Consider the following 12,406-nt stretch of genomic DNA (forward strand, 5'->3'; position numbering starts at 1 on the left):
GAACTTTTGAAACAGTGACAAGTGTAGAAAAAAAAAAACAACGTCAACCACTACAGCGCATGAAAACATTAAAACGTATATAGTTTGTTTATGATCTTATATTTTTTTTCTACGTGTCGCAAGAAAATAGTTTCACTTTCAGACGCGAATATTTTCCCGAGCAAATTGTCACGCAGGCTCAAGAAATTTCACTAGAAAGAGAGTCATTTCACTCGCCGCGCTAACAAAACTACGCCTGCGTAAATTAACTCGCCGTGAGAAGGTATGTAGGCCGTACCTGATATACGCCTAATGCGTACATGAACGTTTCTACAGAACGCGTAAATGTGATTTTTCTTCTCGGTATTCAAACGACCCCGGCTTAATCTTGCGCTGTCGCTCTCCGCTTAACGCTTTCAAGGTATTTGACGTGGTGAAAACCCACAAAAAAATTGTTTGTCTGCTCTAGGTTTAAATTAACTTGCCTCAAATATATCATTTACCGTCTAATAAATGTCTTTGCTTGCTATAATACCCAAGCTACTAACAACTAACAGATTCGCTCAGCGAGGGCATTATTTTAGCTTTTTAACATTACTAAACCACGTTATAAGGCTGTTGGGAAGTTGCACTGGCGTCGGCTGCTGAAAACGTGCAAATTTTTAGGAACTATTTAACGCAACATGCACGGCACCTTTTCGGGCAACATGACGCCAGCTTGTGGGATTTAAGGGCCGAAGAAAATTCGGCGGTCATATTTTCATGTTACGTTCTGAAACTTCTCTCAAAGAAGCTACAAGTGTAAGTTAAAAGTTAAAAGGCACTGTTTATGCTCTCTTGAATAACAAAACGTGTGCTATATGTAGGTGTAGGATGACCAGAAAAAAATTGCCCTCACCTTCCTCAATCTCAGTATCTCTCTTCTTCGGAAGAAGTATCTTTCAAGCAGGCTAAATAATAATAATGCCTAGCATTATTTGCCGAGTACCGCCATTCCAAAACCGTGTACGCCCTGAATTCAAACAAAAAATGCAGAATTGGCGGAAGTAGCACATTTAATTATTACATAAATAGCAAATTTGTTTAGCAAATCACAATTTTTTGTGTACGCAGTTAAAAATATCAAACAAATGCCGAGCGCACGCATTTTAGTGCGGGATTCGCGGTGACGGCCCGGCAGTTAACAAAATCAAGAAAACGTCTAGCGCTCACGTGTGCGTGCATCGCGGCTGTCGCCCAGCGTCTCCGGCGCACGTTAGTTAAGCCAAGCATACCAACTTAGGAAGACAGGCCAAGATTGGCAAAAAATAGTAACTTCAGCGTTCGCTTTAATAACGGCAACACTTCCTCGAAATGAGAAAAGACTCCAGCGTTCGCCAGAAGTTTACACTTATAGCAGCAATGATGGAGTAAAGGTCGCTGCGGCAGCGAACAAGAAGCAAATTGGCTGCAATCGTGCGCTTAAACCTTCGTGATGGTCGTGGAGGTTGAGTACAGGTTAGCTACCTGCAAGTCTCACGTGTTAGTGTGAGCTTGCTCCATTTTTTCGCGTGGAGTGAATTGGGAGGGCAGATTCTTGAAAAACCAAAATAACAAAATAGAAACATCAAATTTTTGCAGAAATGTTCCGAAAAAATAAAAAAAATATGCATTTTGTACATGACCCCCCAAAAAGCGAACACTAATTTATAAATGCAGGAAAAAGAACGTCGGAAATAGGAAAAACAATAGCTGATACAGAGCAACCCTGCTCTGCGCCTTGCATTTGCGGCAAAATGCTTAATGGGGGGAATAACGACTCTAATCGTATAAATTTACATTTTAGGACCAAAGAAGCAATGCAAAAGTTCCAGACAATAAACTAACCCAACGCCTTTGGCTACTCACAGCCACATCTGTGTGTACAAAAAACTCACACAGGACGAGCGACAAAAGAGTGCTACGCATTAGCAGACAATTTTCAAAATTTCTGCGGATTTTTTTCAGGGACGAGTAGAGAAACTCCAGCTACTTTCGGTTTGCGGATGTCACAACGAATTCTCTGGATATATTTTCTGCCTTTACACTGTTCGTTTAGACCCGTACTTATTTTACAAGTTCAGTAGTGTATAGCTGGCACCTAGCGGAGCCATGTAAAATTATACAAATTAAATGAAGCTCATACGTATAAGTATTACATCTGCTCGAATACTCTGCAAACAGAGTTCTCCACTAGGCAACTTATAGGCAATGTACAGCGAGTGCCAGCGTATCCGAAAGGATTCAAAGCCAGAACTTCCGCTGCTGTCTCTCGGCACCGACATTTTGCAAAAGGTGGCTGATTTGTCGCGGGAACCAGTGTAACCAGAAAATTCATGAGGGCGAAATCTCCGACCATTTCTTGTAGGCGCAATTTGTCTTGCAAGTCAAACTTTTTAAAAAAGCTGGTGAAATCCGAATTGCTCCCCAAGTATATCACTTTTCTCTTACCGGTGACGCAGGACAAACACAGGAGATTTTAGCAAAATTCAGACTACGCTTCCAGGATTGGCCGCTAGCTTAGCTGGATGTATATTTTTTCATCTTTGTGCACTCGAGTGTGCGAAATACTATAGGTGCTTCCATGGTGTAAAGTCCTGTTTTCGACGCAAAAAGAAATCGCAAATATATACATTCATATACACATATAATTTGTCGCAATACGTTGCCCATAGTGTGGATTCTGTCCTCCTAAAAAATGTTCCTTGATGTAAAGTCCCGCTGGTGGCATAGAAATAAATCGAATATATATATTTATATATACATGTAATCGGCCCAATTCGTTGCTCTTAGTGCGAAGTTTCTCCTCCTAAAGCTGTGCCGCTGTTGTACGCACTTTTGAGAGCCTGTCGTCAGCATGGTGGCATGCGCATGGATTGCTATAACCCTCCAATTAACTGTCATGCGGATTTGTATGTATGCCTGCTACTGCTACGTCGCACGTCTTTAAACTCTGACAGCATGCCTGTTTTTCTTTGCCCGCCTGCAGGCCTGCACCGCACGCTTATCCCAGTTTATTTTTTCACTTCTTAGCCGGGTGTCACTTTTTATTTTCGTAGTTGACCTTGATGGTGTCTGTTTTGTTTCAGATCTTACGTTAGGTAAGGACCGACGTCTTTGATTTCCTGTACGTCACCCCCTCCACCATACCCCTTCCTCTTTTGCTCTCTCTCTTTCTCTCTCTCTCTCTCTCGGTATTTCTCCTCTGTGTGTGACTCTTGTTGTGTCAGTGATGCACTTTTCTCAACCTTCACTCACCGTCTCCGCGACCCCAATGTGTCCGTGTCTCCTAGAGTAGTGTCACCTCGTCCGTAGATGTGTGCGGCACAAATGAACCAAAATGGCGTAGGATAGCCTGCAGTATGCATCACGGCACCGCATCCTACCGGACAAGTGGCGTACCTTTGTCTGACCGTATCTCGACATTCCTTCCCCGCGCGTATGAAATTGTAAGTCCGAGCCGTCCCACGTCATACCGTCCAGTATTCAAGTGATGCAGTGGCGGTAAGGTTACATCGCCTCTAGGAGCAGGATGCACAATTCTACGGGCGGTGGCGCTATGGAGAGGCCCTTCAAAAACGGCCGAGAATCTCAACTCCAGAGCTCTTGGCAGACTACCTGCCAGTATGACCAGAAGCATCTAGTGGTCCTATAACTTAAACGCCAATCATCTCAACTCCAGAGCTCTTGGCAGGCTACCTGCAAGAATGTCCGGCAGCATCTAGTGGCACTATAACGTAAGCGCCTACCATTTCGAATGTTCTAGAGATGTCTATATTAACTGGTCTCCAGAAATGGTAAATAATGCTACCTCTTGGCTATCTCAGACCACAGGGCGCTTGCCTTTGTTGCACGTTACGTTTATTCTTCGGTGTATTCGCTTGGGCTAACCTGTCGCGGTTTTAATCACTGCGCTGTAGTGAGCTACCGCCGTGCTGTTTCTCAGTTCCGGTTTTTTTTTTCGGACAATCAGTTCTGACTGCCGGATCGAGGGACCGCGTCTGCCTCAGACAGAGGCGATGCTAGCAGGCACCTACCTGTCCGCCCTTTATCGTTAATTTTGCCAGGTAGCACCGTTGCGTGTGTTTAGATAGGAACGCGGAGCTTGTGACTGGAGAGACACCCAATCACGCCTCCAAGTTTTCTTTTTTGAATTCGGTTTATGAGGAATAGTGCGACTTTTTATAGAAACGGTGCGCACAGACCACTCGATGGGTATTTAATCAAGCGTAAGACGCAGTTATACCGAACGACGAAAAGTTACAAAGTTCTTACTAAGCTCTCGTTAGTGGCGTGCAGATATGCCATCAGCAGCCGAAGTCGGAAAACTTGTGGTAGTACATTTAAAACTCGAAACCTCTCCCTGCGATCGCCACGTCGTCCGCTTCATACATGCCTTTTCACATCTCAAATGATCAAGAACATTTACGCTCTCCTGTTCTAACGGAGGCGGAGCACGAGGCTTCAGCTGTAACTGGCTTTCCGCAAACCCAGCATCTGCAATTCAACAAAAAGTAGTCGGAAGCCACTGGGCTTCCAACTTTTGAGACGTGGACAGTGCGCATATTGTTAGTTGCAGTGGTTCCGATAGAGATAACTGTGCCTTGAAAATGATTTTGCTGTTCTTGTGGCACCCACAATGTACTTCGTGGAGGAAAGGACACTCGCTCGAGGAAAGTGTCTGTCCTTCTTGTGGTGAACTCGACGACGCGAGTTGCTTACACGTCATAGTTACATGTAAAGCTATAAAAAGACCTTCGTAAGAAAGAATGTTTTTAGTGCGGGATATTTGTGCGTGGGCGCTAAAATTGGGGGCGCTTCACATTGACAAGCTCGGCTAACGTAGAGTAGTATAAAAAGAAACTGTGGTTGATTTCTCTGTCATAGGAATCGGTAAAACACGAAAATGAAATGTGCAGCAAAATCTGCAGCTGAGCATGATTTGCGGGTCGGTGGCTGTCTTGTGGGTGTGCATGGCGAGCGACGTCCTGCTGGCGGGTCGCTTCGGCAAAGGTGTACTGGCGTCATTTTTGTGACGGATATGACGTCAGTAAAATCTTGGTGTGTCCTAAAAAATTATTCACTCTTTATAAGCCGTGTTGCAAACCCCAACCACTTTTCTGTCACAACTCTCTCGCCGTGGAGAACGACCAGATTAAATTTGCACGCTTTTCTAGAAAACTGCCTAAGGAAAAATATTTCAGGAACAATCGGGAGAAAGAAAACCACAAGCTGGAACTTTCTTCAGCGGTGAACACTTGCTTTTAGGCGTGTGTAGAATAAAGAATTGTATAATTGCACAGAATAAAGCTGTCACTCGAGGTTAGGCTTATACACCCCAGAGATTTAATAGTGCTTTACACATCCGGATTTCAAGCATCATGTACCAATTATCGGAACCGTTTCCCATGAGTAGTTGGTCAAGCTTCGGGGGCCACCGGATTAGTGATAGAAAGAGTTTCATGTGTATTTATTCATGGGTGTTTGTATGCAGTATGGTTTAATTCCTGGAATTATGATGAACACGTGGTCTCAAAGCACACTTATTTATTATCGATCTGCCAGTACAGGGTCGATAAAATACAAAAGGTTTATTCTATGTTGCACGCTACCTGAGTTTATTTTTAGGGATGGCAACAGCCATAGAATACTATTTATTACTTATTGGATTAGACTTTATTGCCTTATTTTTTACTCCATCTTGCCAAAACGATGCGGCCAACGGTGTTTGTTTTCTATATGGCATACATGCTTATTGGAAAACTTTGGTTGGATGTTCAGTTTGTTGAAAGTGTCAATTTAACAGCAAATTTCAATATTTGGACTCGAGCAGCGCACAGAGCGGCAGCATTAAATGACTAGCATCTCCCTATGCATTACGAGCCTTATTATCTGGTCAGCGGACAAAAAGTTTTGCTGCGTGACGTTCCCACAGAGCCAACAGCGTACAGAACAAGCACAAAACGACTGCGTGGGCGGCTGTATTATTCAGGTTGCACACTTGACGTCCAGCCCTGAAGCACAGAAGAGGGTAGTTTGCATACGGCGAGCTGATGATGAAGTCACTTAGAAAAGGGTGTGGAAATACTTGCTTCTTAAAGAAGCAAGTCGTCGAAGAGATGCGGGGGCGCTGGTGTTCTAAGCGACTGCCGTCACAATAGCGGAGACTACACAAGTGTGGGTTCGCCTGCGGTGATTGGCTGAAGTTTGTTCCCCGCGTTGTTTAGAAGCAGGACGCAGTGGGTCGACACGATGTTCTATCCCCAAACGGCATTCGGGGAGAAAAACAGCGCAACCGAAGTGCTCGGGCAAAAGTGTCGTGGGCCGGAGGCAGTGGTAGCAGCGGGGTAATGGCCTTCTGAAGGGGGCCAGCGTGTTTTTGACTTTGCCAATCCACAGGACGACGTCAATGTCCTTCGTGCGGAAAAACAGCGTCAATGCCTCCGAGAATGACGTCGGTTCTCCGCCGCCGCCACACGAGGCGTCGGACCTTGGACCCCTCAGCAACGTCAGGTAAGAAAAGGCACGACTCTTCCTGTTTTTATTGTGTGCCTTTTTATTTTACACCCTAGGATTCAAAACATCATAAATGGAACGTGCAGGCGAGGTATCACAAGTCCGGTTAAAACAGTGCTGTGATGTGTACATTGACTGTGTGTAGTGACAGGTACCATGATTATTACTGCCGCGTATGAGTTGTGGATACGAAGTGTGGCCACATCGATATGATAGCTGAAGTTATTTTGCTGCACTGCAACTGCACGAACACGTACAAGCCCGCACACACAGGCACACACACACACACACGCATACAGATGCACACGCACATGCAAAGACACATGTGCACACACATAGGCACGCACCCAAGTTGTCTCGTTAAGCTGAGATCGCACAGAGTAATACAAATTGTTGGGGAAAAACTATTCTGGCCGCGGCAGCGGTCGGGGGACTCCATAGCGTTACGAAGTTGTTTGCTACAGGCCACGATTAATGGTGGCTATCAGTGATAGCGGTTTACCGAGATCGTATCCCCATTTTCTTTTGAACCCTTACCCTAAAAAGTACCCATTGCATTCTAATAAATTTAGCGCATGTGAAAACACAAAATCAAGAGCACGGCATGCCATAGCTACAAACAAGCAGGAGGATGGCGCAAAAGATGGTTCGAAAACTTCCCGCAATTGAGGAAATTTCCGAGACAGAAATCTCATTCTGGCGTAAGCAAGGCATTTTTCAACAACTTTAATCCGTGGCCACTCTATGGAAACACAGGGAAAACGAAAAGTAATGATCTTGCTCTAAAGTGGAACAAATATTTCACTGGCCTTGATGAAGTACGGACTAAAACGACCCTTGAGCGGTCGGGCCCCGATATCGAAAGCAGGGCGAGGAGAAAAAAACAGGCAAATATAAAATAATGATGCGACATTATGGGTACCCGGAAAATGTTTGTTATAAAACACAACCGTGAAATGTAAATCACACGATCCGTAACCTTCCGGTGCTGTAACGTCTGCATTGAAATTTTAAATTATCAATTAAAGAAGACAATCGCATGGGGAAATTTTAAAGTATATATGATGTTTCCACCTTCAGTTCCAACTGAAAAAATAACAACAACAAAAAACACGAACACACCTGTTTGTCAAGGTGTACCAATGGGTAAAAACTGAAAGAAAAAAAAAAAGATACTTACAAGCGATCGAGGCACTGCCCAATAATGTCCCGTTTGTTATACGTAAAATATCAGTGAATTTAAATAGTAGTGAACCTAACCACCCCAAAATTTTGCACTTTGGTAAAATATCTTTGCCTCAACTATCCAGTGATTCTGCCTTCGATCTCTATCGTGAGAAAAACTTGATATTCGGATGATGTTTCGAGCGCAGCAATCACGGCTACCACAACTTATGGGATCGATCTTGTGGTTCCTTGGTTAGGACTCCTCTATCTCGGTTGAAACATTCGATTGTGCGCATTTATTTAATACCCTTGCATCCCGGCTACGTAATGCTTTCAAGTTTTTCTCATTAAGAAGATAACCAAACGGAGTAAGGTATAATAGGTTCGTTGTGTTGGAGCGAGTTGGCACCGTTCATGAGTATTTTCTCGACAGTGTCATGTTAAACGACTCAGGTCATTTCTAATACAAGGACACCAATTATAGCATGAAATATCGCTTTCACTCGCAGAGTCGTGGCGGTCTCGTTATGACATTCTTAAAACGCGAAGATGTCATATCTTAATGTCGTTTCCGGTCACAGCAATGACATTCTACGCACGCACATCCGCCGCACAAAACAAACGCAGAATGTAGCTAATGTAATAAGGTAAATCGTCCGACAAAGGGGGGGGGGGGATGGGATAGTCGATCCGCAATTTCAAATATGTTTGAACAACTGCTCACCTACTTGCGGTATTAAAGGGCTATGAATACAAAATACAACTTTGTGTTATTTAAAAACAAAAATGTTGGCCCTTGGTATCTCCGTTGGCTCCCACCCAGCCACGAAAGTCAGTTCTTAACCCCTAAAACGAAGACTTTTTAAAGAAATTTCAAATTCCTTGTTTCAGTGTCCTAATATGTGCAGGGGTGACGTAATGAGGGCCCTCAGTAGTAACGTAGATGCCAATGTGTTGACCGCACGCTAGCATTCAAGTGATATGAATAAACAGAACTTAAGGCCTCACTACACTACACCCACACACACGAGTCTCTTGGCGGTGGCTTTGGTCGACGGCCGCCAGTCGCACCAGCAAGACTCTGTGACGTCATAGAGAAACCGTCGGAAAGTGGCTGGACCACTCGTTTATATGTTTTGTTCAATGCATTTATATATTGTATAATTATATCTTTATATATTATAAATTATATATACTATAAGTTTTAAATTCTGATATATATATATATATATATATATATATTGTGTATAATTTACATATTTTATATATTATACATTTACATATATATATATGTAAATTTAGGTATATAATATCAGTGGTATATTTATAAATATTTATATCTGTATATTTTTTTCTGGTCTTTGTTTGAAGGTTGCGATACAATCAGTATCATTGTTGTCGCAACAAAGCAGTCATTTTAATAAACCAAACTTGTATTTTGCCTTCACGGCTCCTTTAACCAATCCATCCGGCGTATTCAGAAGACGAAAGTTTCTCGCCCCCAGACTTGTTTCTAGATGCCAGAAAGAAGCGACGTAGTTTGTATGCACAAATGCGCGCACCACGAAGCATGGGCGCCTGAGTGAACCCACCCATTAGCCGGTCACATCCCGATGACATGCGGGATGTGTACACTTAACTGCCATCCCGGGAACTATAGCGTGCGGTCGCTAATCTCCTCAGAAAGCTAATCATTTTGCCGTGCGTTGGGAAGAGATTCTGGCCTACGTTAGAAGACCATTCGTACGCAGATTATTCAGTAGCTTTACCGCTACGGCACTCATCATAGCTGATAATTAGGTTCGTCGCACTGAGTGCTAATTAGATAGTTGGGTAAACCTGTTTTGTAAACTGAAAGACCCAGACTACGCAGAGCTGTGTTGTGATCTGCCCTAATATTTTTAAACGCAGTATGTAAACAGTGCTTATGAATATAAAACATGATCATTGATTGCGCTCTTTTTCTGAAACATCCGAGCTTTTACAAGCCTTTATGTAAAGAGATATGTGCACAACAAACGGTGCGCTAGAAGTGTTAGAAGTATTTAGCTCCAACGTAAGCTACAACCCCTCAGAAGGGCGCTTTGGCCGCACCGTAATGTAATCTAGATTTATTTTTTTCACCTAATTCTAACGCATGCATTCATACCGACCTGGGTCAGGGCGGGTTACAAGGCAGACAATTTCAAAATATGGCTCAAAGAAATTAGAAATTAACCTTGCCAGGAACATTTATTTTCATGGTTTTCCAAGCTATAACAGAGCCCCCTCTTAATTTCCGACGGCTGTAAGCATAGCGCACGGAAACACCGTCAGGAGTAAAAACAGATAGACACCTGCGCCTCCGTCTGTTTCTATCCCACCACCTGATTTATTAGACGCAAAGTCCGGAAGGCGAACACCATTAAAAATTTGTAATCTCACGCATAAAACTCTCCAAAGGCTTTTTTTAGAGAAATGTAGCCGTGAAAAATGTTTTCCCGATTCAACTTAGGACGAAGGCCAGCAGTGTGAGCATTGGTGCTGCAGAATTCTCTGTAACCAGGACCATCTTTGTTTACTGATTATCGTAGCCTGTTTGAATGAATTTCTATAAAGAACGGGGTTGGTAAGCCTAGAATATGCTGCCTTCCGTGCAACATCGACCATTTTCATCGCGGATAGATGTTTCAGGCTTTCATGAATGGCATTTGGCTGTCCGTCGCTGTTCTTGTTGTAAATAAAATGACGACGCGTAGCATTCAAGCGTGACTAGTGCGTTGAGTTTACATTTAGCCAGCAAACCCTAATAGAGTAGTAGAAGTACCGATGTCACTTTAGCTAACTATTCGCGTGAGAAGCCTGTTGAACATATCGCTGGTATTTCAAGGCCAGCGTTTCTTTTTATTTAGTTCTGCCAGTTCCCTCGGCAGACAATATCACGGTTGAGCTTCAACATAATACACTCCACTGACCAATCCATGCATCCAACAATGAAATTTCGGTGGACGAAGATGTCCAGTGCAAGACTCGGCCCAAACGCTCGGTCTGCGTGGTGGATTCAACAATGCCAGCATAACGTTCTGCATTGTACACTGCCACCACGCGGTGTACAATGCAGATATACAATACAATCACATTTTGGAGTCAAATTCTGCGCGTTGCTGTCATTCGACGAATTTTCTTTGTTGGCTACATGAATTGGTCACTCGATCCACTTGGGCTGAAGCTAAAACACAGGGCTGCCGTACTGTGTAGCCCCTGATGCTTTTGCCAACGAATTACAGCACCGGTGCCACCACTTTGCGGAATTGGTGACTGCTGTCAAAGCATCGGCTCTAAGCCGCTAAGACAACAGCAGACAGTGCGTCGCTCGCAGTTTAGGGAAAACAGCTGCAAAACTGGCGCCGGTACATCGACTACAGCAGTAGAGCAGACGATCATTCCCCGCTTCGCCCAGTCGGGAAAAGAAAGCACACGCCTTGCTTCTCAGTGTGGGGCCGGGGAACTCGAGTCGTTTCGCCTCGGGTCTTTGCCCCGCCTAAAAGATTGATCTCTGGGCAGAGTAAACGCTAGAGGCAAGCGGAAGGGGAAGGCCGTCCACTTGGCCGAAAGCGAAGCAAAAGCAGTGGCGCGGCTTCGGTTGAGAGGGAATTACGGATTCGGCTCCTCCATACCGAGCTTGCGCTTTAAGAGCAAAACGCTGTCCCCGCAATTGATCTCTGTCCCAGGCGAGCTAGCGAGGCAGTGGACGGACACTCCGAGAACGGCGGAGACGGCGTTCGCACTGGCGGAACGTTGCAGTTGGCGCTTCCGCAGCCCGCATCTGATGAATTATTTAACGTAGCGAGAACGTCGTTATGAGCTACTTAAGTGCTACGACACACGAACACAAAATATGAGGAAAGAAGGTCACAGTGACTTTGGGTTTTCTCAGCGTTGCCTGCAGCGCCCTCACTCTCTCCCTGCAGTTCTTGTGACATCGGCAATCACGCGCACCTTTTGTCCCAAGTAACATGGGAATTGTCTTACCACGAGGCGTTTTTACTGTTATAATTATTGCCGTTCTATCGACCACCTTCAACCACATTTTTCTTGCTCTCAGATTTTTTTGGAGGAAGAAATAACGCCCCCTATTGGCATGCTCCGAAACTGCAATACGATAGGCGGGCACGATTTGTTTCAGCAGCGCAGCTGTTTATTAAAGCCTAGTTTTTCGTGTGCGCAGTTAAAAATACCAAGCAAATGACGAGCGCGCGCACGTGAGCGCGGGCCTCGCGGCGGTCGCCCGGCAGTTAACAAAACCAAGAAAATGCCCAGCGCTCGTGTGTGCCGGCCTCGCGACGACCTCCCAGCGTCCCCGGCGCACGATTGTCAAGCCAAGCATACCCACTTAGCGAGATTGGCCAAGATTGACAAAAAACGAAAACAAAAAAAACTTCAGCGGTCGCCGTAATCGTGTCAACACTTGTTCGGAACGTGAAAGACTCCAGCGTTCGCCGTAATGGCAACATTTGCTCAGAACGAGAAAGACACGTCATGGCGTACGCCCCTCCGAAGGGATGTTCAATTATTAGCACTTAAAAAAAATGAAAGAAGAACACATTACAGCAACAGTTATGGTGTGAAGGTCGTAACGGCAGCGAAGAAGACGCCAATCGGCTGCAATAGTGGACTTAAACCTGGGGGATCGTCGTCAAGGTTGCGTACAGCTTCGCGACCTTCAACTCTTATGCGTTAGTGTTAG

At 44.6% G+C, this 12,406-nt stretch overlaps 1 protein-coding gene across 2 annotated transcripts in view; it reads left to right on the plus strand.

Moving 5' to 3' along the window:
- Positions 1-12,406, plus strand: part of LOC144147333 (nitric oxide synthase-like protein) — a 544,108-nt gene that overhangs the window by 491,533 nt on the left and 40,169 nt on the right. The window contains exons 15-16 of one of the 2 annotated variants that reach the window (XM_077679449.1): positions 3,087-3,098; positions 6,397-6,510. In XM_077679449.1, the coding sequence (XP_077535575.1) occupies positions 3,087-3,098; positions 6,397-6,510 (126 nt within the window). The remainder of the gene's footprint in view (positions 1-3,086; positions 3,099-6,396; positions 6,511-12,406) is intronic. The other variant, XM_077679450.1, reaches the window with a different exon arrangement.

This window comes from Haemaphysalis longicornis, unplaced genomic scaffold (genome assembly GCF_048455015.1).
Source record: "Haemaphysalis longicornis isolate Haplotype H1 unplaced genomic scaffold, Haemaphysalis longicornis Haplotype H1 scaffold_7, whole genome shotgun sequence".
Lineage (NCBI taxonomy): Eukaryota > Metazoa > Arthropoda > Arachnida > Ixodida > Ixodidae > Haemaphysalis > Haemaphysalis longicornis.